This window comes from Polypterus senegalus, chromosome 16, assembly GCF_016835505.1.
Source record: "Polypterus senegalus isolate Bchr_013 chromosome 16, ASM1683550v1, whole genome shotgun sequence".
Taxonomy (NCBI): Eukaryota; Metazoa; Chordata; class Cladistia; order Polypteriformes; family Polypteridae; genus Polypterus; species Polypterus senegalus.
The window spans coordinates 3,761,574-3,785,815 of NC_053169.1; the positions used below are offsets into that span (position 1 = coordinate 3,761,574).

A 24,242-nucleotide genomic window follows, 5' to 3' on the forward strand; every position below is an offset into this window, starting at 1 on the left:
GTGCGACGGCGTCGGGGCGGCGTGGCCCAGCCTCGGCGCATCATTACCATGCGGCAGGTGTTATGTCACACTTGTAAGTGCTCCGCGTATCGATCCCCCTCTAATGCGCGGCCCCCTGGGAGCGCCCCGCCGTTACTTAGGGCCTCGAATCGCCGCCTGATGCAGGACTAATATTCTAAATTGACTCTTAAGAGATCTTGAGCTTCTAGGCACGCGCGCCACTCTCACCGCCTGCTCAGGAAGCTCCTCACGCGCCCACCGCCAAGGTGGACGTCTGGGGGTCTCTGAGCCGCGGGTGAGCTCTTCAGGTCTCGGACATGTGGTCAGATTTTTTTTATGTTTATTTAATTCGTGGAGCAAACCAATGAGGCCAGGTGGGCTTCGGGGTGCCTTGACTGTGAAGCCCCCGCACCCGGCTTGCCAGTCTTCCTTTGATCCTTTCTCTTCTGGCGGGTCATTTTGCTCCATCAGTGGAGGCCGTCTGGGGGGCCGCAGACCCCCGGTGCTGCATCACCGTTGACTCTCCTTGTCATTTAGCCAGCCGGTTTGGCCCGCAGTAACGTCTGAGAGACCCCAGAGCTCAGGTGAGACGCGTCACTGCCTGACGAGACCCCAACACTCGGCTCTGCTCGCTCCACCTTCAGGATTCTTCTCATTCTGGGGCGCAGTAAGGAGAGCAGGCTTCACGTCTCGGGACCTCCCTGCATGGGGTCCGCCTGTTCTGCCCGTTTCCTCCCACAGTCCAAAGACATGCAGGTCAGGTGAAGTGGCAGTCCCAAAATGACCCTGGTGGGTGGGTGTGTGTGCCCTGCGATGGACTGGCGCCCTGTCCAGGGTTTGTTCCTGCCTTGTGCCCTATGCAGCTGGGGTGGGCTCCAGCAGACCCCCAGTGACTCTGTTCAGGACCACATGGGTTAGACACTGACTGACTGACTGAGGTGTGTGAGGCACCTCCCACCACGGGGGTGTACCAGTTGGGTGGGCTCAGCTGGCTTCTCCTTTTGGTGGTCTTACGTTTCTGTGTTGTACGAAATTAAAAATGGACCACTGGGGTTGTAGTGATGGGCTAAAGTTTGAGAAATGAAGATTGGACTTGAGAGCTAGATAAGAGCGGACCCCCAAAAGCACAAGTAAGGGGGGAGGCCATCAGTTTTACCTCACTGCAGTATGTGCTCGCCCTCAGTAAGCTTTCTTCAGTTTCTTCTGAGACCCAATGAGGAGACCCCCTCCATCGTCCACTGTGCCCCCTTTTGTTGTCATGAGACCACTTGAACCAAAGTGACTCCTCAATGAAGCCTTTGGCCGACTTTCTGACTGCTGCTGCTGGTTCTGCACCTGCTCTGCTCCTTCGTGTTGCCCCTTAAAGACCCCATTGAGTCTGAGGTGAGCCCTCCATGTGCCCACATGGGGGCATTACCTCTGCCAGTGTCACTGCTGTGACATCAGCCCCACCCCACACACACACACACACTTGACTTGTTTGTATATAGCGCCTTTCAGGGAGGTGCAAGACTTGACCCCCGGAGGAGAGCCATGGCTTACGTAATGCCACGCGTCTTTTAATGGAGCCGAAGTGCCATCATAAAATTTACAAGGCTAAGAAAATAATGCCAGTACAGTCAGGCGCCACCCCTGGCACAAACAGGTGGCACTCGAGAAGCCTCTCCTTCAGGCACACTGGACTGGCAGGCTTATGGCTGCAGGGCCACATGCTCAGGTGACACTTTGGCATGGAGAGGCACAGAAAGTGACAAGTGGCCTTTCTGCAGCGAGTGGGACAGAGCTATGACCTGACAGGAGACACGCAGCTTTGTCTCCTCGTTGTCATCGATTGTTTATCATCGGTGAAACGGCACGGGGGAGGCAGGAGCAGCGGGGGGCTGCAGCGGCCCCCGTGTTTTAATTTCCGTTTCAAAACTGAATGGAGGGCTTTGATTGGTGGCATGTGGCCCTCGGTGGTCTCACTTGAAAGTGGAGTTTCAGTGAAGTCACTCGGTGAGCTCCCCGGATGACACACGAGGGGGCAGGCTCAGTGCCCAGGGGGCCGAACACTCAGGCGTCTCCTCAGTGCCCAGGCTGGATGGCTGCTGATCTTGGGGTGTAACGTCACCCTCATCTTCATCACCGACGCTGTCAGCAAATCCCCTTCTGCAGTGAAGCCCCCCGGCGCCACACTCGGACCTCGCCTCTCTGCTCAGATGTCACCTGTGATTTGATTCTTATGTCTGGTGGTCCCAGGTGCAGTGACAGCTCCTGGCGGGCCTGGAGTTTCTCTTCTGTCCTGTGTCCTCATCGAGGGGGGTCAGTGCCACTGGCAAGTCTGGCCTGTTAACGTGGTGTCCATTCCTGCCAGCGTGGTGAGGCTTCTGAACACAACATTCAGAGATGGGCATCTGGGCAGCACAAGGAAGACAGTTAAAAGTGGCATTGGCACCTCGACTGGTTTGAAATGTTTATAAACGTCTTTGATGAGTTCACACCTGTCTACCTGTTATATAGTGCCCGTCATGTGTGCCTGTTATATAGTGCCCATCATGTGTGCCTGTTATATAGTGCCCGTCACATGAGCCTATGATATAGTGCCCATCATGTGTGCCTGTTATATAGTGCCCGTCATGTGTGCCTGTTATATAGTGCCCATCATGTGTGCCTGTTATATAGTGCCCGTCATGTGTGCCTGTTATATAGTGGCCATCACGTGTGCCTGTTATATAGTGCCCGTCACATGAGCCTATGATATAGTGCCCGTCATGTGTGCCTGTTTTATAGTGCCATTCAGATCTTTGTGTCTCTCTACCAGTCTCCTGCATGATGAAGTCTACTTGCATGTCTTCAGTCCTCCGTGGGGAAACAGGGTGCCAGTGCCAATGCCAGTGTCAGTGGCCCTCAGTGCAGTGCTGGTGCCCACCTGAGTTGGCCACTCGGCCAGTTGATTCATCATCACAGGTGGCAGGAGGCTCTACATGCAGTCATTACAGCTATGCCCGAAGCCAGCTGGCAGCAGTGCCACCTCTTTCTGTTTCTAATACAGGTTGATAAGCGGTGTCCTTCTCCTCCAGTCTGGCTCAGGGCACCGAGATGCCCATCTTCGGGGGGAGCCGAGTGTGCAGTGGCACGGCTGGCATTGTTTACAGCTCGGTGCGGTGAAATCTAATTATTTTGGGCCTTACTTGTTATATTAATAAAGTATTGGCATTTATGATCTCAGTGCCCAGGGCTACACATTTGTTATTTTCCTCCTAACGGACGACGCTATGCAGAAGGGAAATGAAAATCAACGCCATCCATCTTTCATTATTATCTGTGATAGAAAATTAAAATAGTAGATCCATCATGTGCAGGGAAAGCCGGCGAGTGCACGAGGTGGCGCGTGTTTCGTGGCCTGGCACTGATGTCGCCAAGTCATTTCTTTGAGGTTTGGGCACAGACTTATGTTCTGTTTGTGGACCCCGACAATTGCGGGGCACCATGGAGGTCCTGGAGAGTCACGGTCTCATGCCACCCTAAGCCTGCAGGCCTCACCCGGCCAGTGGCACTGCAGAATCTGTGCCCGTAGTTGGTGTTTAAAGTGGGTGTGGCCTCTGTGGCCAGACCTCAGGCACCCAACATATGAGCAGCCCTCGTCACCCTGACTTGTGGCCTGACATCGGACCGATGTCCCCAAGAAGTGTCACGGGATTTGTTGCTCAGCGAGTCCATCGCCTGTCCTCGATTCTGCATGTCCACTGCTGGCAACCAGCTGGTCTCCAGCAGCGGGCACAATACCCAGTCCATACTCCACTGGCCTAGCATCATCGGGTGTCACACAGGAGTGACCTAAAAGGTGGACTTCATCTCAGAACATGACATTAAGAATGAGGAAGGAGTGGCAGAGCGCGGGTGGGCAAATGGCGGGCAGGGGTCTTTCTCTTATGGTTCCGATCTTTGAGATTGTGAGGGTGGGATTAGAAAGAGACCCAATAACACGGGAGAGGGAAATCAAAGACACAAAATAAGATTTACAGCTGGACGTGACAGGCGCCATACAATAGAACAAGTGACAAATGAGAACAGACGTGACAGGCGCCATACAATAGAACGAGTGACAAATGAGAACAGACGTGACAGGCGCCATACAATAGAACGAGTGACAAATGAGAACAGACGTGACAGGCGCCATACAATAGAACAAGTGACAAATGAGAATAGACGTGACAGGCGCCATACAATAGAACGAGTGACAAATGAGAATAGACGTGACAGGCGCCATACAATAGAACGAGTGACAAATGAGAACAGACGTGACAGGCGCCATACAATAGAACGAGTGACAAATGAGAACAGACGTGACAGGCGCCATATAATTCATACCTGGAATGATGTGTAAAAGTAACACAGAGATGGATGTGAAAGGCGCTCTATGACTGGCAGCCAGACACATGGGTCAGTTTGCGTGTGCCCGGGCCGCTGCCCCTCTCTGGCCACCCCAGCCGTTTTGTGTCCTCGGGGTCCCCCTGAGAGATGCTGGTGGGTCGCAGCCCGCCTTGCTGAGGTGTTTTTTGTCACTGTGGCTGTGAGCCAGTCAGGGTGGTCCCCCTTTCTGCTTGGCTCATTGTCCCAGGGTGCCGCCATGTCTGCTGAAGGCCCGCTACACCCTGTCCAATCCGGAGGCTTTGCCAGGAGCAGAGATAGCATTGGGTGGCAGAGGCCAGGTGTGTGGCATTGTACTTAGTACAGAAATAATGGGCATTAGTGTGTGTATATGTGGGGGCCACCGGGTGGCATTCTGAGCTGAGCCAGGGAAAGGGGGCAGCGCCCCACATGGAATTCCACAGTGTGCCCCCTAGGACACTAGAGGGTGACAACTGTGCTCTCACTATGGGTGAGTGAAAAGAGGAAGGATGGCAAGGTGGCACCTGCCATCTCTGAGGACTTGTGGTCAGCGAACTTCTCAGGGTGCCCCCCACCAAATGAGTCACCAGGCAGACCCCCTGTGTCCTGTGATGGGCAGGCGTGCCAGCCGCTGCCAGGCCCTGCCTTGTTGTTTATTCCAGTGAGCGGCCGCATTTCAAGTAGCCCCCCGCTGCCCCCCTAGTTGTGCATTGCGGCGCCGTCTGGTCATTCTGTCCACATCCAGGTGCTTTTGGTTTTTATTTCTCAGTCCTGCTGACGCGCTCGCTTTTCTGATTACCTTTCCGCCGTGTGGCTCCTCGTCCCCCTCGTCCCCCTCGTCCCCCTCGTCACTCACTGCTCGCTTTTTTAACGCGCTTAATGGCCTGGAAAACATCCTGGATCCATGAAAATGGAATCACGTCACGGAATATTTGTGAAAAACGGCAAACAGCGGCTTTTACAGTCCGGCTAGGAATGAAAGCCCTCCCAGTGCACCGCCTGCTGCCAGTCTGCTAGGATCGCTTGGGCATGGAGGGCAGGAGGGTTAAAAATGGAAGGATATGAGAAGAGAAGATTTAAATGAAAGACAAAGAGATGCAGGGTCCAGCCTTGAACCCGAGGCCACTCCACCCATGGCTCGAGTTTCTTCTTTTCTGGTCCTTCCGTCATCCCACCTGGCGCCACTGTGCCCACCCAATCCTGTGCGCCCATGGCACTGAATCAGATTAGGGTGCTGTGCTGTGTCCTGGTGGCGCCCTTGAACCCGAGGCCAGTGAGTTGGCTTTGCGGGTGTTGTGTTGTGTTCATTCCTGTTCTCGTTGCTATGCCAAGGGTGGGCCGGGTGTTCAGCTGACTGGCTGCAACCCCTCGTCTGCTCTCTGCGCCACCTGCTCTCTCTGCATACACACTGGTGCCATGTGGTGGCACAGTGCTTAGTGTGCCTGCTGGAGTTCTTCACATGCCAGCCTGCCACTCCCCGTGTCATCGATGAAGCCCACATCTTCACCTTTGATTGGCACACTCCTTTTACTGGTGGCTCTGTATTGTGTTGGCATTCATGCCCACCATAAACTGGCACCACTTTCTCCCCAGGTTATCCCTAAACTGGGTGGCGGGTTCAAAGTGCACCTGGCTGGTACAGCTGGTGTGACACTTTTGTTTTTTCATCAGAGCACCCCCAGTGCCCAACCCTCTTCAAATGCCCATCCAAGCACAAGGCACAGTGCCAGTCCACAACAGGGCACAGCTGAGACACTAAGGAAGCACATCAGAGGCAAACTTGCAGGGATAACATGCAGAGCCCACGGGACTTGAACCCGGGACTCTGGAGCATTAACATTTATGGCAGTGGGTGGACTGGCACCCCTTCTAGCGACCCTAATAGTAGATGACACAAATTCAAGAGGACCGCCATGTAAAGCAGTGCCACAAAACAGCTGAGCTGAAGGGGGACGTGGGTTCAAGGACTGTCTTCACCCCAACACCCCACCCGGTGCCCTGGCTGGATGGGCAAGCTTAGCACTTTTATTATTTCTGAATTTGCTGCCCCGCAGCATCAGGTGGCTGGAATTTCAAGATTTGTGCCAGTCATGACAGCAGAAGGCACAGCCACTGGACTTCAGGTTGTCCCTCGGTGTCACAGTCCGACTGCTCTGTCACTTTACCTTTATGACTGGCCACTTCAGTCGCCATCCTGCCTTTTCCCCAGTTGGGTACTGAGAGACTGGCACTCATGTGTGCCACGGTGCTCATGTTGATCTGCTCATGCTCAGGTGCCATTGAGTGACATCCCAGACCACGTGCCTCACAGCAGAACTGGGCACAAATCCAAATGCCCGGCCTTGGCCTTGGGCTGCTTCATGTACCACGCCAACTTCAATGCCAAAGACTTGAATGTTCATTTACTGAACTTGGCCTTCCCCGACGCCCCCGCTACATTGTCATTAATAGTTGGCATTTGCCCACTGGACCTGCCTGCCCCACCTCTCAGAGATGCCCGGTTGCCCACTCCCATACTTGGCCTCCTTTTCTTTGTTGTTGTGTTTCTCAGTTGCTTTAAAAAGCCCGTCACAGTCACCTGTTATAAAAATAGTGCCAGGCTGAGCAGTGCCAAGAAGAGAACGGGCCTGTCTAGCGAGAAGCCTAAAAACAGCCATGTTCACTTTGTGTTTCCATGGAAACGGATTCATTTCCTGCCCTCTCATGCCACCCTGATGCTGGGTGGAGCGAGTGTGCGCCACAACAAAGAAAAGAAGCAGCTGAAGCATGAGAGCTGGCATTTCAGATGCCGGGCACCCACTGCCTGATTGCATGCCTAAAAGGCGCTATATAAGGAGCCGTTGGTGTGCTGGTGTTACGCATCCTAAGGTGCCGTCATCTTTTGAAAGGCGCTATATACAGTAAGCTGTGCTGGAGCTGCCCGCCTTTCCTAAGCGCCCTCCTGTGGCTCGCCACTTACTTAACCCACATCGCTCCTTGTTCTCTGTGTCATTGGCACTCACACAAAGGGCGCTCTTGATTCTTAGTGTAGCATTCCAACAGGGGGCACCACAGTACAGAATGCAGGGCACCTCTAATGAGGGGGTGGTCTGCCAGTTAGTGCCCAGGCAGACTAAAATGGTCTAATCACGCAACAGCATGTGAAGTGACCTCATGGGACTGGCATCTGAAATCAATGTAACATTCCAGCAGGGGGCACCACACCGTCATTGCCAATACAATCATCATGGTCAGCTCAAATTTGAACAATGAGGGGGCACTGACCATCAAAGGCTGACTAAAATGGCCCAAGGGCAATTCTGAGTAACAGCGGGTGAGAGGACTTCATGGGACAAGCTGGGGTCACTTCTGGCATTCTGGTGCATAGAATCATCAGAGGCCAGTGCCAAGGGGGTGTTTGGCTTTTCTGCCAATCCTTAGCACATCACACCACCATCATCATCTAGAGGCTAGTTGGAGACATCACTTGGTGCCCGACAAACGCTCCTTAGCCCGGCCAGTGGCCACTGGAACATGATGGAGTGGGCACCTTCTCCTTGTCTCCACGTCAGTTTTCTAATGGAACTCCAAAGTTCCCCTTCCAAAGCTGCATGCGCCAACAAAGTGTTTTGATGCCCCATGCGTCATGCCCGGTGCCGCTGGGATGGGCACCAACTCCTTGAAGAGCTGAAATGAAAAAACTCAGCTCGGAAAATGGGCGCATAATCCACCCTTCCATTGTAAACCAGGAAGGAGCCCGGAGGACACAGAGGGTCGGGGTCACCAGGGTACCCCGTTTAGTGGCCGCCAATATGATAACAGAGACAAAGGTAGCAGCTGTGACACGACACCTCGGCGCCCACTTGAGGCTGCTCAGAGAGTGACATCCACTTCCTGTCTTGGAATGGGCGGGGTTAAGGGTTGCTGTCCTGGGCCACCAGCCGGGTCACCACAGTACCTTTACAATTGTACCATCTAAGAGACAGGCCTGCCCTCGCCTCATGCCATCCTCCTATTTTTTACCCTGCTTGACCAACTTGGGGTCTCAAGGAGCCACAACAGGTCAGGAAGAGCCTTGGCAATCCATGTTAGGGCACACTCATCCTCATCAGCAGGCACAAAGTATGTGCCACCTGTCCCAGATTTACTGGTATCATTGTCACCGATTGGTTTTCGTGATGTCCCCTTCCACGTTTCCCACTGGAGTCATCATCCCATTGCTCCCAGTCAGGTCACGGTCACCCCACATGCACCATTAGGCACAGACCCTCAGCCTTCACGAGACGAAGAGGCAGCCATCAGGCTGGCACTGTGCATCTGCGTGAGCGGGCATCTCTCCGTCTTGGTCATGAAGGCCTGGGAGGAGCACCTGACGTGCCCACCTATTGATACATTCGCCCACTGCACCCACCGACGGCCCCCCCCAGGATGTCAGGCCACATCCTGTCACCATTTGGGACCTCACAGTCAGTGGAGGGTAATGAAGCCAAGTCACTGATTGGCATCTCGTGGTCAGTCAGGGTAGATGATAGTTGTGGGCAAGCAAGCTGAGTGGTCAGTCAGAAGTCCCTCAGAAGGCACTGTGCTGGTGATCGTTGGCTTTAAGTGCCACCGATGGCTCGCGGCTGGTGACGGGTGGAGGAGCCCGCTGTGTGTGTGTGTGTGTGTGTGTGTGTGTGTGTGTGTGCGTGTGAGCGGATTTCCCGCCGCCGTTCCCGTTTTGCTCGTTGATTTGTTGATTTGTTTATTTATTTGCGTTTATTGAAATGCGTCTCCACAGTCAATAAGTGGCAGGACGCGGGCGCACGCGCGTCTTCTCAGTCAGTGGTCCCTTTCATTAAGCCTCGAAACAGAGAAGAAGCTGCGCTCGTCTTCACTCGGCGCCGTGATCCCCGGTTGCCATGGAAACGCCGCGATGCTCTCAGATTTGTCTCCCGCGCGGCGCTCTCGCCGTCCCCTTCAAATTGTTTTGCTTGTCTCTCCGGTGGCCGCCGACCCGCGCATGTTGTGATTTTGGGACTTCATACATTGGACAGGTGAACGGGGGGGTCGGGCGGGGGATGTGGCGGACCACCGCTTGTGAAAGAAAACAGAAACGCCCGCCGTAAACGTCGGCTCTCTTTGATGAACGATGGCAAATGTTGGGTAACAGAAGTGACTAACGGACCATCCAGAGTGCCGGGTCAGACCCTGCTGAGGTCTTGTCACCCACCTGCCCGTCCCTGCAGTGCCACATCACACCCTGTGCCCTCACTCTTTGCTCTGATCACTTGCCCACTCTCAGCCCAAGGTGGCTTCGCTCCTCCTGTCCAGGACTCAACTCACGCAGTGTGAGCTCCCCCTGGTGGCCAGAGGTGCCCCAGGTAGTCCTTAAGGGGACACTTCTGGGTTGCCAGTGTGTCACCGTCGCCATTGGCCACTCTGCCTGACACTGATGGCCCCCATGTAGGTGACACTCTGGACTTTACTGCTGCACAGGGGTACCCTTTGTCAGTGTGGACTTCCTTCTGTGTTGCATTTTCCTCAGTCCTGTGCCATCCTTGTGCCATCCAGCCTGTGGACTGGGCAGTTGGCTTTATTAGGTCTGCAGTCACATGTAGTTTATGTAGCGTCTGCCCAACCGGAGCAGAGGTGGTGACTGGTGGCTTTTTGACCAACAGCTGCCAGTTGTGACGTCTGAGGGGTGGGATCAGGACTGAAAGTGGGTGGGCACAGCAGGGTGCCCATATGACCCCTCACCAAACAAACACAACATCACCTTCCATGGCACCTCCTGAGCAGCAACATCAGTGGGCAGTGTGCCAGGCTCATAGGGCTGACATCCCGTGCCCAGAGGGTGCCTGCATGCAGGTGAGTGGCACCAGCAGTTCCAAATTAGACTCAATGTGAGTGGGCACTGTGTTTGACTGGCACTTTCCTGGTACAGGCTCTGCTCCCAGACCCTGAATTGGATTGTGACAGAATCGGTGTGTGACACTGAATGGCATCACTTGGGCAGTGAAATTAAAACCCAGTCATGGCACTACAGTCAAATGACATACAATTAGACTTCCTCAAAGTGGAGCCCGCCACTTTGTGCCACTTTATCCGGCTACCAATCTACACATGTGCTTTATTTACTCGACGGACGTGTTGATCCACAGTGACTTACAAATCAAACCTGGCAGCTTCTTCGGGTCCTAAATTGGGGGAAGTGGCCCCTCAGTGCCCCTGTTAGGCTGTGCCCTCCTGCCAGGCTCTCATCACTTTCCACAAACTCACGCTTCACAGACCGCAGACGCTGGACCAGTTTGATAATAAGTTCAGAGCAATGGGCATCAGTAATAGGCCTGCTGGTGGCATGCTGTGAAGACAGCATTGGGCTTGACAAATGACATCTGGACTGGCGCGATGTGGGCGTCCCCTGCCATTTCTAAGGCCACTTCATTTCTGAGCTGATTTTCTTTCCTCAGCAGTTGTGGACGGAGCTCGATGGGATTTCTAATGTATGTGGTGGCGTCATGCTGGCACCATTGCCAGTCATGCCATCTTCTGTTCTTCCTGATGAACGTTTAACTCGTAGATGACAGGCAGCGTTAGAGAAACTGGCTGAAATGGAAGGGCACTGCCACCTCATGCCATCCGCATAAGCAGTGGGCCCAGGTGGTGGATGGGGGGCTTCAAATCACCACCCTGACTCCCTTTGTGCCCAGGAGTTACAGGGCAGAGTGAAAGCTGGGCAGAGGCGCTGAGCTTTAAAAGTTCATGGCCCCAAGGTGATGCCTGGCATATGCAAAGTGCTCAGCTTTGGTCTGACAGGACTGTGACGTGCTAAGCTGGCACCCGTTTTTAATGAATTGGGTCACCAAGGCACAAAATGACAGCCAAAGGACTGGGGTGAAGAGGCGCTGGCATCATCTTGGCTTGAGTATGGATGGCAACTCAATGCCAACAACAGCTGACACTTTATTGTCAACTGTCTTTTCACTGGGTGGGCAGAAAGGGCACTGCCCATGCGCCTCCGCCTTGATGTCTGCTGCCATCTTCTCCTCTGCCATGGCTAGGAGGTCCACTGACACCTGTCTGGTGGTCTCCTTTGTTTTCTGGTGTGTTTGCACTTTGCTGCCAGTCTCCTCTTCCTGTTTTATTGTCACATTTTTAGCTTTGCTCCGGTCCCCTTCCCCTTAATTTGGGGTCTTCAGCTCTTTGCTGGTATTGTGGTGCCATGTGGGTGATCCCCAGAGGCTGCCACACCTCGATGCCCTGGTTCATCCTCACCCTGAGCCAGCATATCCTCTGTGGTCTAAGGCGATGCCCCTCCTGCCATCATGTGCCCGGCCTTGAGCTCTGCGTCTTATCAGTTGTTGATCTCCAGATCCTCTGTTGAACCCGTGACCAGCCCTCAATTCCTGCGTGTGGCACATAGAGAGCCACCCGGCCTGCCCCGAGGGTCACGCTAGATGCCAGTGCCCAGCCCCCGGCCTAAGCCCCCCTAGGTGCTGCTTATGTTGCTCAGGGCCGCTGCCCACCGCTGACCGCCTCTGTTTTCGTTTGTGTCTCCACAGTTCTGTCCAATCACACCTGTGGCAATCCGGGCGTCATCCCCAACGGCGGAGTCCACGGCTCGAGATTCAGCATCGGAGATAAGATCCGCTACAGCTGCAACCCCGGCTACGTCCTGGAGGGGCACACGGTGCTGACCTGCATCGAGAGTCCGGGGAGCGGAGCATCATGGGACTTCCCAGCGCCATTCTGTCGAGGTACTGGACCTCCTCTGTTACCGGGGTGGGCGGGGCCTAAAAGCACAGACAGCCTCACACTCCCCCAGGCCTAAACACTCCAAAGAGGGCCCCAATAAAGGCCCAAATAGTCGCCCCCTACTCGAAAACAGGCCTGGGGCCTAAAGAGCCCAAAGTGAAGTAAAAAGACAAAGCAAAGCACGGCGAGCACTGCAAGGGTCGAGAGTGGCACCCAGAGGGGGCACAGAACCTGAGGAACCTGAGGAAGATGAGGAAGACGAGTTCAGGGCTCACAATCAAGGAACCACAAAGGCCTACAAACTAAAAATCGGGGCCTAAAAACCCAAACTCGCCACAACAAAAGGACTAAAGACGACGTCTGCCACGTCTCTCGAACGCTCACTTTAATGCCAGCTTCAGTGCCATTTTCCCTTCCATGTTTTGTGTCCCTGCCCACTTGAGGACTGGCATTGGGGTAAATGGCCCCACTTTTGAGGTCATGTCTGCCCCTCACAGGGGGGAGGGGGTCCATAAGTCTTTTCCGTTTCAATACCAGCTGTGCCCTGCCTGGCACCCCTAAGATAGCCCCCTTTTGAGACTCTATTCAGCTGCACTCTGGGATGTGGAGAAGCCGGGGAGCAGGAGGAGACCACCACGCTGGGCACAGAGTTGAACCCAGATAGATCCCTCAGTCTAGAGGGACCACCACACCCCAAACTGATTTCAAACTCCATCACATAAGTGTGCCATCTTTAGGAATGAAACCCTCAGACCGTCTCCATCAGTCTCATCCTCACCCACTGCCAACTCACTTGGGGTCACTTTCAAAAGGTCAGACTCAAAGGCTCTTCACATGCCCCCCGTTCACTGGCTGCACCGCCCCCCGAGGGTATCGAGGTGACAGCCCTACCAAGGGCACACTTGACTCCAGCCATGGCGGGTCCCATGGTGCCCTCTGACGTGGAGGGCAGTATCCACAGAAGGGTCCCATGGTATGTGAAGCTCCGAGGGTCAGCGCTGTGTGACTGTGTGGGCATGAAGTGGCAGACTGGAGTGGCCCTCAGTCATTCTTCAGAGCACACAGAGCCACCGGAGGACCCTCAGGACTCACCCACCACCACATGATGTCCCACCCACTACCATGCCAATGCCACGTCCCCTACAGCATGAAGTCACTTTCCAGGTCCTGCCCACTCAATTAATTGTCCTGCCACGCCCACTAGCTCATGAAATGACTTTTCAAGGCCCCACCCATTGCATTGAGAAGATCACTTCTGGGGTGCTAGGAGCCCACCCAATGCTGCCATACTGAGGCTGTCCCCTCGCCTGCCACCAAAACACTTTGACTTAATGTGCCCTTACCCTAGTGCAGGACAAGGCAAGAGAAAAATGAGGGGTGGGAACAAGTGGGCACACAGGGTGGACACTCGCCACTGGCACTCACTAGGCCACGTGTGCCAATCTTGGGACCCCAAAAACGGAAAACTAATTGAGACTGGAGGCCCTCGGCTGATTAAAATAAAAGAAAACCAGAAAGAGAACAAAGTCATCGAGGCAGCCAGCCAGAGAGAAAGTGACAGAGTAGACTCACCCAGTCAAGTGCCCACTCCACTGCGCCGCTCAGAGCTTTGGCTCATCGTGATTCGGCTGGGCACTCGGTGCCACCACACTGCCCGTCTGGCCATAACGAGTCCCCTGAGTGCCGGTGGACGAGCAGGTCACTGATCCGACGGTCACGTCCACTCGCTGCACTTGACATTTCACACCACGTGTGCGTCTCGGCTCACTCTTAGAACTAATTAGCGCCAGGCGGCTCTCCGACGTTCAAGACCCCAAACCTCGTTATCCTCTCGTGCTTCGTGCCGCATCGTCGGCTTCTTTTTATAGCACCTTGAGATGGAGCCGAGTGTGAGGACTGCCTGCAAATGTCAAGGTAAGTGACAAAGTGCTCGTGTCACAAACGGGGGGCCATTAAAGCAAGCAGAACGCGGGTAACCGTCTGAGGCTGGGGTACGCCAGGCGTGAGTGTCAGAAAAGGAAAAAGAAGGAAAGGAGCAGAGGGGTGCATGTAGAGACTTAGGGACCACCGTCCATCGAAGAGGCAAAAGGAAAGTCAAAGCCCCCCACCTGAATGACAAGCCAAGGCCTGATGGAGGCCCGGGTTGGCAGGTCCTTCCTGTCCCCCTTGTGTCCCCAGCGCACCTGTAGTTGTCCTTGTCAGTCCTCAGTCACGTGCCGGTGGTCCCAGACTGGAGTGACTGCTGTGGACATGACATGCTGGACAATAAGAAGGTGGCTGGGGGGGTGCCGGTGCCCGTGGGCACACGTGGTCCTCAATGGGGTGGCATGTCCCTTGCGTTTCTCTCCTGTTGTTGCCGCCATGTTGATGAATTTTTCCCGTAATTACAATGACAATCTGAGTGAACAAACGGAAAAGGAGAAGGTGCGGGCATCTATAGACAAGCGAGCAAACAGAAGAAGACAAGGGGGCTGCTGGCAAGGCGGTGCCCGTAGGCGCCATGCGTTCAAGAAGCCACCTTAATTCATGTGGCAGATATTTAATGCGAGTCAACACGCGGCCGTAATGAGTTTTTAATTCCTCCGTAGATGAGCTCCACGCTTGATTTGTTTTCTAATTCCCGACGTTCAAACGCCTGAAGCGGCCGCTCGGCGAGCAACAAAAGACGAAGGCTCAGGGGCCTGGCAGAATCTCCCCAGTGCCATTCTGATGCCAGGCAGATGCGTTGAGTTTGCAGGGCATTTACACTCGCTGTGGATGAGCTGCTCTCTAATGCTTTATATAGCGCCTTTCACTTTAATGCTCGGCTACCCAACACCAGAGTACACAGGTACCGTGGTGGGGGGGTTCACCCCCCCCATAAAAAATGGAAAGCCCTTGAGGTCCATCACAGAGTCATGTGGAATATTTCAGATGGGAGGTGGGACGGGGGTCTCCTGGCACTTCACAACAAATAAGTGAGGGGAGCTCTGATGCTTACCCAGAGGAGGAGGAGGAGGAGGAGGAGGAAGATGAAGATCAGAGAGCCGGAGTCCCCATTTTGACGTTAGCTCAACAAGACCGATGGCCGCCTCTGTGCTCCTCCTGCCACTGACGCTCGCTTCCTCTTTCTTTCCTTTAAGCTGAAGGAGCCTGTGGTGGCACTTTAAGGGGCACCTCGGGTGTCATTGCCAGCCCGCACTTCCCGTCTGAATATGACAATGACGCCGACTGCACGTGGAGCATCCTGGCCGAGGCTGGAGACACCATCGCCTTGGTGTTCACAGACTTCCAGCTGGAGGACGGCTACGACTTCCTGGAGATCAGCGGGACCGAAGCTCCGTCCACGTGGTGAGTGCCAGTGTCTGAGCCTTCGCACCTGTCTGGGGGGGCATTGCAGTTTTGGGGGTCCGATCGGGTGTGGCGATGTTCTTGAGATGATGATGACTGCTGTTTGGATTATCTGGGTGGATATGATGGCACACTGTGAGTGTCTGCTGAGGGCAGTGCACCCGTACCCTCCAGTTTTGTGATCTCTGCCACCCGGCAGTGGAGTGACTTAAATGTCGGTCTGGGGTGGAAATTTGGACATGGCAGGAGGGCAATCAGATGGCAGGGTGATCTCAGGCTTCCTTTTTTCTGAGTTTTCACTGGGTGGGCTCTTGAGCGCAGGGGGCGCTGCTCTGGGTGTTAATTTACACCTCACAATTTAAAGGACGGAGGGACGTTCATTGACTACGGGGGCTCTGGTCCAAGTGTGAATTGGCATCTCCTAATCTTGAGGACCTTGGGAGTCTCACAGAGGTGTTCACTGCAGGGGGCGCTGCTCGGCCTGAGAATCTGCATGATTGATTAGATGGACCCCCACGCTTTGCACAGATGCCGACTGCAGGGGGCGCTGCTCCGCATGTGAATTTGCACCTCGAGACCCCTTAATGACTTGTTGCCGTCTCCAGGGACTCCTAATTGCTGAAACGCTGGCCTTTCTGCTGCCTCCTTTATCGACGGTCGCATCGATCCTCTTTCAGATTCCTCCGCATGAAGGTCTTAAATGGCTGCATGCCAGGGGGGCAAATGGGGGCTCCTAACAAAGAAGCCCACACAGGAAAAGTTCAATGATGGCTTTAAATCTTGGGCCTTCTGCCGCTTCCTATCCGACGATTGTCAAGGGTGCCATTAAAAAGCTCGCCGAGTCTGCCAGGCATTATATAACATGCATGCTAATGAGCGCCAGGGAGACTGGGCTGAGTTAGGGGGGCAAGGCAAGGAGATGAAAGGGGGCGGGCACTGAGGGCAATGCCCAGCCTGGCACTGGAGCGCCACCTCTCTGTGACACCTGGATGAGCCGCTGTGCCAATGACGGGCGTCTGCAGTCACCTGATTGTGTGTTTTATCTGATTGGGTGACAGGGCGGAGTGACATTTCCTGTGTGGTGATGTCGTGTGAAAGGCGCCACATGACACTGAGGTCACGTCAGAAAGCCTGGTGGCCTTCGTTAGAGTCTCGTGTTATATAGCGCCTTTAGCAGTGGGAATGCTTCTGTAAATTACGGCTAAGGGCTCTTTGCCCACTTCTGCTCTCCACAATGAAGAGGATGGTGACAAGCGACTTCACAACTGGCAAGATGGCCACATGCAGATTGTGACGGAGCCCACCGGCTTTCAATTTTCATGTCTCACGCCAACAGCGGTGGGCCAGCGGGGTGAGACGAGATTTTCAACGACGTGCCAAACAGCACAAGGCCTGCGCTACCTCATCACTGCTGGGGGCTTAACTGTGGGCTTTTAGCGCCCCCTACTGCTTGTCTTTAAATATCAGTCTGGGCTTTCGGGCTCTCGTGCCAAACATTTGAATGAAGCCAGAAACGGGGGGTCCTCATGAGGCACACATTCAAAGGGGGTCTTTCTTACTTCATTTTTGTTAAATGAACCCAAACACGTGTCACCTCAACTCATACACTTTGTCACCGTGTCTGTCTGTGTCACCTGGCCCAGCACCTGACTTCAGGATAAACAAGGTGGCACCTGCTGGCACCTCTCAGGACTGCACTTCCCCTAAGCGTCCAGCAGGTGTCCTCGATGGCCTTTTCAGCTTGCCCCTTTCATTAGTGGGCTTGGAACGGACCCCTTTAAAAGTCCATCAAAGTCATTTGTGAAGAAGCTCCTCAGAAGTTCAGCTAAACTCTGTAGTGCCATAAGTGTCCCATGTGTGTCATGTGGAAGTCACCGCTTGGTGGCCTTGGCGTCTAAGGTCAAGTCCCCTGGTCATTATTCCACATTGCCCACTGCACCAACACACATGAAAAGTGAAAGTCAAAGTGGTCAGCCTGAGAACGACAACATCGGTGGGCTGCTAGCGATCCCACTTAATGAGTCCTCTGCTTACATGATTGGTGAGCTGACCCAAGGGACACTGCTGTCCCCAGATCTGATCCCACCTGAAGCTACATGCTGCCCTCCTGACATCCTCCTGTGGTTTCAGTCTCCATTGCCAGGTCGCCCGCCTGCCCTGCCCTGTCCTGTCCTGCCTGACTAAAGGGCCTTGCAGGGCACCCAGCACAGTGACAGACCTCGCCAGTCCATGACTTCACTGGCACCATGTGACAATGCTTCATGCCCTCTCCATGGGCCCAGACCCTCTCCCACTCTTTCTTGTCTGTGTACCCCTTGGCTTCCCAGCCAGGCATCGGAATGACTGAATGATAGCCGTGGTCTTCCTCAGGGGGCTGGTCAGTTTGGTGTTGTAGGGGGCGCCACCTGTGGCCACTCAATGGTACCTCACAGCCTCTGGCTGGACTGCACTTTTGCTCAAGGAGTGGAGTGTGTGATGAGGCTCCGCCCCCACCCCTCTTTGCCTGCCCTTTGCCCCCTGGCTCCTCCCATTTCTGCTTTAGGCCTTCCATTTGCCAGCTCTTTACTCCTTTATCTGTATTGGAGGCTCCGCCCTTCACACCTGTTTCCAGTTTGTTGCTTCTGGCCCCACCCTTGTATGTCTGAGGCTCCACCCCTGCTGTTTACTCTGCCCCTTTTATCTGCACCGGAGGCTCCGCCCCTTAGCCCTCTTTGTCTGCACTTTGCCCCCTTCAGGCCCCTCTTTTAGGTCTCTATTTTCCTGCTCTTTTCTCCGAGCCCCCCAAATGTGCCTGAGGCTCCACCCCCAGATGTTGCATTCGCCTTCTCTTCACCTCTTTGTGTTGCAGCCACAGGGTGGGCCGCTGCTCGCCTTTTCCTTATTTGTTCCTTTGCTGTCTGACGTCTGCTCTGATGCTCTTCGGACCCTTCGGCCTGATCCTCGTCCCTTCTATCGACTTTGCCAACGATTGGCTGCGGTTGTCCTTCTTCAGCTCCCTGATCCAAAGACCAAGCTAAGCTCAAAAGGTCACAAGACTTGGATCAAAGCCAAGGCCTAAATGCCTGAACACACAAGGGGGGCCTAAATTGTAACACAGGCCCCCTGGCCTTCTTACGGAGAGGGTCCTGCGACCTAAATAATCATCCAGCAGGCCAAGGGCCTAAATCACTGAGCACAGAAAGGCTCCAAAAGGCTGAAGGCCTAAACGCTCAAAACGGCCTAAAAGATGAAAACGTATAAAAGACCAAATGTCCGCCCCCTCCAAACGCAACGAGTCCACCAGGAAGAGCAAAGGCAGAAAGCCCACCTTTCAATGGAGGTGTCCTTTGTAAGTCGCTTTGGATGAAAGCATCCGCTAACTAAATCAATGGAAACACACAAAGTCCTGCGGTCGGCCAGTGGTCACTGCTGTCCATGCGGAGGAAGTCCAGTGGCTGCCACCACAAGAGGACAAACGTGACGAGGTGGGCACAGAGAAGACAGATCTGAGCAGAGGACCAGCCACCCGTCACTAAGCAGGCCACCGGGCCGAATGTCACTGCCGCCCGCCATCTGCAGCTGGCTCCTTTAAAGATACAGTCAGTGACTTACCGGGGGGATTCGTGAAATGAAGCCCCCCGCCCTCCTTCCCAGAAGAAACGAAGACGTGTGGGCTGAGCGACCCAACAATGACTTGTTAGTTTGGGGACGCCGCTGTGACTGCACGGGGTCAGCGGCCTGTGAGTCGGGGGCCGATCGTGACGGTGGTCCGACTGAAGATCAGCTTATAATTGCAGCTCATGGGCACATTGGCGTTACTGCAGGGAGTTCCCGTGCCTAACCGGAGGGGCTCAGCTGGCGTGCGTCGTCTCATCATCCCCCAAATTCCATCTCCCCGGTCCTCACACAGACGTGGCAGTCGCCCGGCCCCCCAGCGCTCCCCTCTCATTATTCTGTGGTGGGAATTGCGGCCTCCCTGCGAGCATCGATCAAAGCCTTTGTGAAGTTCAGCCTCTCATCTCTCGGTTTTGTTTCCTGTGATGTGCCAGTTAATTGTTGCCGTTCCGCGCTAATTGTGCCCATTATCACGTTAAGAGCGGCACGAGTGCCCTTCATAGTCAGGACATGGTGGTGATTAGGCTGTCAAGTCTCCTTCTGCACGTCAGCAGTGGCTGAAAGGTGAAGTTCTCCTGGACTCAGGACTGGGGGCCTGGACTGGTCCTCTGGTGCCATCTTATTGGGTCTGCCACCTTCCAATGAGTGAATGAATTCACCTGGCACGTGTGCCCTGTCCCTTGACGATTGGGGAGGGTGACGTCAGGTGTGTGGAGTTCAGATTGATGATGACGATCAGGAGGGCACAGGAGGAGGGGACACTTTGCCAAAGGGGACCCTCAACTGTCTGTCCTGCCTTCTTCCAATGGGCTTTCTCCTTTAGGATCAGAGCTTCCTTAAAAGCAGATGCCTGGCCTGCTGCTGGGCATGTGGGCGGGGCCCGCGACCCGGTGTGGGCGGGGCTCGAATCATCATTTAAAATGGAGGCCCACAGTGTCAGCGGGTGGTGCTTTGGAGGAGACCCCCTACCCCACCTAGGTCTAAGGCTCTGCCCCTCAATTGTTCAGTTTGTCCTGGCCCCTCCTGTCTATCTCTGAGGCTCCGCCTTTAGCATGCCCCTCCCACCTCTGCTTCACGCCCCTCCTCTTGGCCTTCCATGTCTTTTCTCCAAGCCCCGCCCCAGCCCTTCCCATCTGCATCACGTGTCCCCCATACTCACGCTTTGGGAGCTCAGGTGGTGGCCTCTGTCACCGTCACTGCCCACTTTGTTCCCTGTTGTCTGATGTTTGCTTGTTTCTGAATGGTGGTCTTGTCTGGTGCCCATTGGACACCTGCCTGTGGGTGGGGGGCTTTGTCAGTGACCGGCGGCCGTGGTCCTTCTTCAACTCAGGATGATCCAAGGGTGCGGCTGCAGTGTTGGCACCTGTGGGTTTCTTTTTGTTTCGTGTCTCCTGTGTAATGTCAGTAACACCGCTGGTGCACGTAGCCCCTTGTGAATTGGATATCGGCGGTGGTGGAGGAGGACTGGCACTGCCAATCAGGCTCAGGCATGGCGCTGGGCATTTTCTCAATGTCTGTCTTTGGTTGCTCTTTGTGCAGGTGGCACAGCTTAGAAGATTAAGCGCCCCCTGGTGGTGGGACTGGCAGTTTTGCCCTTTGCTGTGTGTGTCATCTGGGGGCATTTCTTTTATATTTTATTGTCACTTTCTGCTGCTGTGCTTATTAATTGTTTTACTTTCCTTTACTTGGACATTTCCTGGTGCGACTGGCGGGTGGGTGTTGGCGTCACTCGTCTGCCCCTGCGCAGATCTGCTGGCCCCCTCGTCACCCCCCACTACAAAGTTGAGATCAAAAGCCCTCAATCTGCAGACTCGAAAGGCCCAAAGGCCACCATGGACTTGTGCCCTCTGTGCGACTGGTGGCTCGCTTGGGGTCCGTGTCTCTTGAATTTTGTTGGCTGTGCCCGTGGAGTCGCTGGGATTGGATGGCTGCTGGTGCCCAACGTGTGATGCCGGTGGGTTTTGGGGTGTCCCTGCTGCCTGTGGTGGTCTTCTCTGCCACTCTGGCTGCTCGCTGATCGGCGCCTTGGCATAACGCAGGGTGGAGTTGACCGCAGTGACAAGTCAATCGATGTGGAGAATGTTGTGCCGTTCAGATCCCCTCTCATAACAACTCAAATCCAAAGTAAATGTTAAGCGATTCCTGCGTGCCCCCCGCTCAGGGCGATGGATTTCCGTTTAGCAGGCGAGAGTTAAATGTTTGCACTTCAAAGGTTATTCTCACACTTTGCATTCCAGAACACTCAAAGCCCCTCGATGCCAATTGAAGCAGCCTGGCGTGGCGACGCCTTTATTTCATTTGTGTTGCAGGGGGCAGTGCCACATCAGGGATAGGGCCTGTGTGGGGTCACGTCACAAAGCGACGGGCACAGCGACGGTCAGGCGGCCCCTACAACCTGAGGGTCCCTTAGGATGATTTGAGTGTGGCACTGGAGGGCAGTCGTCATGGGAACAGAGCAGCCAGCCCAGCAAAGACCACCGCCTGTCACTGCCTTAGGCGCTCGCAAGCCCACAGCCGGGGTCACAGTCACGGGCCAGGGTGGCATCACCTGGCACCTCAAAGCCCACGTAGAGATGGGGACAACGTGCAAACTCCAAAGAGAAGGACGGGACCCCTCACTGACTGGCTGAGTGAAGACCGAGGGGCCGCCTGAGGACCACCAGCTGCCAAACATTACCAGATACATGAGAGGCCCAAGTGACTTCAGCCCAGGGTTGGGGTCCGAGACGGAGCTTACCAGGGTTGCAGCTTGGGGTCCGATGGCCGAACTAAGAGAGGAGCAAACAAAGCAGACCACTGGGCAGGCAGGTGCAGCCGAGTTGGGATAAGTGGGTGGTCCGCAGTCTGGGGGCACCAGCACCCACTGATTTACTCGTAGTGGCCTTTCGGTCCATGAAATGACTGATGAAGTGAGAGTTGCAGCCCTGACGGGGGGCCGCCCGGGGGCAGCTTCTCGTTTAGGATGAATAGGAAAGGATGAGGGGAAGGAGGGAGACTCGTCTGCCTCAGCTGATGAAGAAGGGAGTAGCGGTGGGCCACCAGAGGAATTCAGTTCAGGGGGCAAAGATTTAAACCAGATGGAGAGTTAAAAGGAAAGCCCCCCGCCTGCCATAAATGTGAAATCAGAACAGCCCCCCTCAGGCTTCACCCTCAGTAGGTGGGCTGAGTGGCCTTCAAGTGGCACTTTGAAATCGAAGGTCAGCATAGCAGGGTCCCCTCACATAACAGGACCCTGAGAAGGAGGTCCCAGATTGGACCACCTGGTCTGGTCTCTAGTTTAGAAGTTTACTAAAGGCTGGCGTTGTGCATAAGACCACCCGGGGTGAGCAGACCTCCCTTAGCTCCGGCCTTCAGACGCAGGCCTCACCCGAGGCAGCCAAGCCTCTCCAGGAGGTCATTAATCACAAAAGGAAGTCATTGCATTTCTATGGGACCCCCAATGTGCAGCGTCCACCCGTACTGCCACCGCACATTAGCTGTCAGCTGGTTAGACAATCAGGGGGCCGCAATGGATGTCATCATGGTGGGCGATTTAGCCAGGAAATACCCACCTCTTTTTGGATCTTTAATGACACAGAGAGTAAGGACCCCCGTTTACCATCTGCACTGGGCATCGGGGTCCACACGCGGACCACAGTCTAAGCGGCCCCTGCTGGCCTCAGCCTGCCGAGCTTTTCCTTGGTGGTCTCCCATATTAAATCCTGGCCACTTGTGGACCTTCACTGACCACCAGACCCCCAAATGATACCTGCAGGCTTTGGCCTTCACCGGCCCAGAATGAGGGATTGGTGTCAAAAAAGTCAAACTAGTCCTAAAACAAAAGAAAAGTGAGAGAAAGTGAGAGAGCGGTGGCTTGTGTGGACCACCCAAACTGGAAAAGAAGGATTTATTAATGAAAATGGGGAAAAATAATGAGGCTGCTCGTTAAAACACATAAGAAATAAATAAATAAATAAATAAACAGGAAATCACAACAAGTCAAAGTGAACAAAAGCAACAATAAAACAAAGTGTCCTTCGGGGGGCCGCACCCCTCGGCTCTCGCAAGAACAAAGCAACCCAAAGAGACCACCACAAGCCAACAAATCAGCCAATCAAAAGACGGCAAAGAAGCAGAATAAGCGGGCTGGGGGCTGTCCTTCAGCAGTGATGTCATGGCAGACACGCCTCTTGGGGCTCCACCCACAAAGACAGATCACAAGGAAGAAAGCAGAGCCGCACAAGTCAGGTCAAGCGAGAGGACGTCCCACCATCTCCTCTTGAAGGTGATGACCCACAATTCAGTCAAATGACATAAAACTCAAAAAGACCCAAACCGATCCCAGCTGACAAAAAACTGTAAACAGAAGGAAGGAGAGCTGATCTCGCGGTCGGACCCCGAAGAGCAGCACTGGGTACGGTGGCTGGGCGGGTCCTGCTGGGTGAGTGACAGCAGTGTGGGCGGGTCCAGTCCACTCCGACTCCCAGGTCTTTGAACGTTCAGATCCTTCACGTGGTCCTCGTCACCCACCCCTCTGCCCTTCCTCCTAGTGTGGTGTCCTCCTCAGATGTGATGCCCTGTGCTGCCCGCTTATACCCATTAAGACCACAGCACTGCCCCATGGTGGACAGAACCTCTTCTCACACCTGCCTCCCCTTTCCCTTTGTTTGACCCCAGGTCTCTTTCATAGTGGTCTCCCCAGATGCCTGTAGCTCCTTCCTTATGAATTGGGGGGTCTCCACTGGCCCCCTGAGCAGTCAGATGTTATTTGCTCTTAATGTCAGCCTCCTTGGCCGGTCCCCGAGTGCCCAGTGGAGGTCCTCGATGTGCCACCAAAGCCACTTCAGAGCGTTCCGCTGCCCTGCCCTGCCAGCTCCCGGCGCGCTTTGTTTCCTCCTTGTCACTCGATGGTTGCACCGAGACTCTGTGCCAAGCCCAGAGTACGGTTATGAGGTGGGCGTTCGCTTGGCGCTCCCTGTTGCTCTTTCCCTTTGCCATCTTTGTTTATGGGCGATTGTCAAATGTGCACGTTGCAGATATTAAAAGGATTCTTTTCTGGCCAATAATTTCTTTTCTTGTCTTGTAAGTGCTACATCAGGCCTGTGATAATAACATTAGGAGGCGCCGCCGCTGCCACCGCCGCTGCCACCGCCGCTGCCACCGCCGCTGCCGTAACTTCAGGGCTTTGGAGTCGATTCATTACGAATTCCCTTAATGAACGCCTTAATTACTGCACGCGCTCTAATCTCGCA

At 54.5% G+C, this 24,242-nt stretch overlaps 1 protein-coding gene across 1 annotated transcript in view; it reads left to right on the plus strand.

The window, feature by feature from the left end:
• The window catches only part of LOC120517025 (CUB and sushi domain-containing protein 1-like), a 293,367-nt gene that overhangs the window by 90,805 nt on the left and 178,320 nt on the right, over nucleotides 1–24,242 (plus strand). Inside the window, exons 4-5 of the mRNA XM_039739099.1 lie at nucleotides 11,895–12,089; nucleotides 15,210–15,417. Of these exons, the coding sequence (XP_039595033.1) occupies nucleotides 11,895–12,089; nucleotides 15,210–15,417 (403 nt within the window). The remainder of the gene's footprint in view (nucleotides 1–11,894; nucleotides 12,090–15,209; nucleotides 15,418–24,242) is intronic.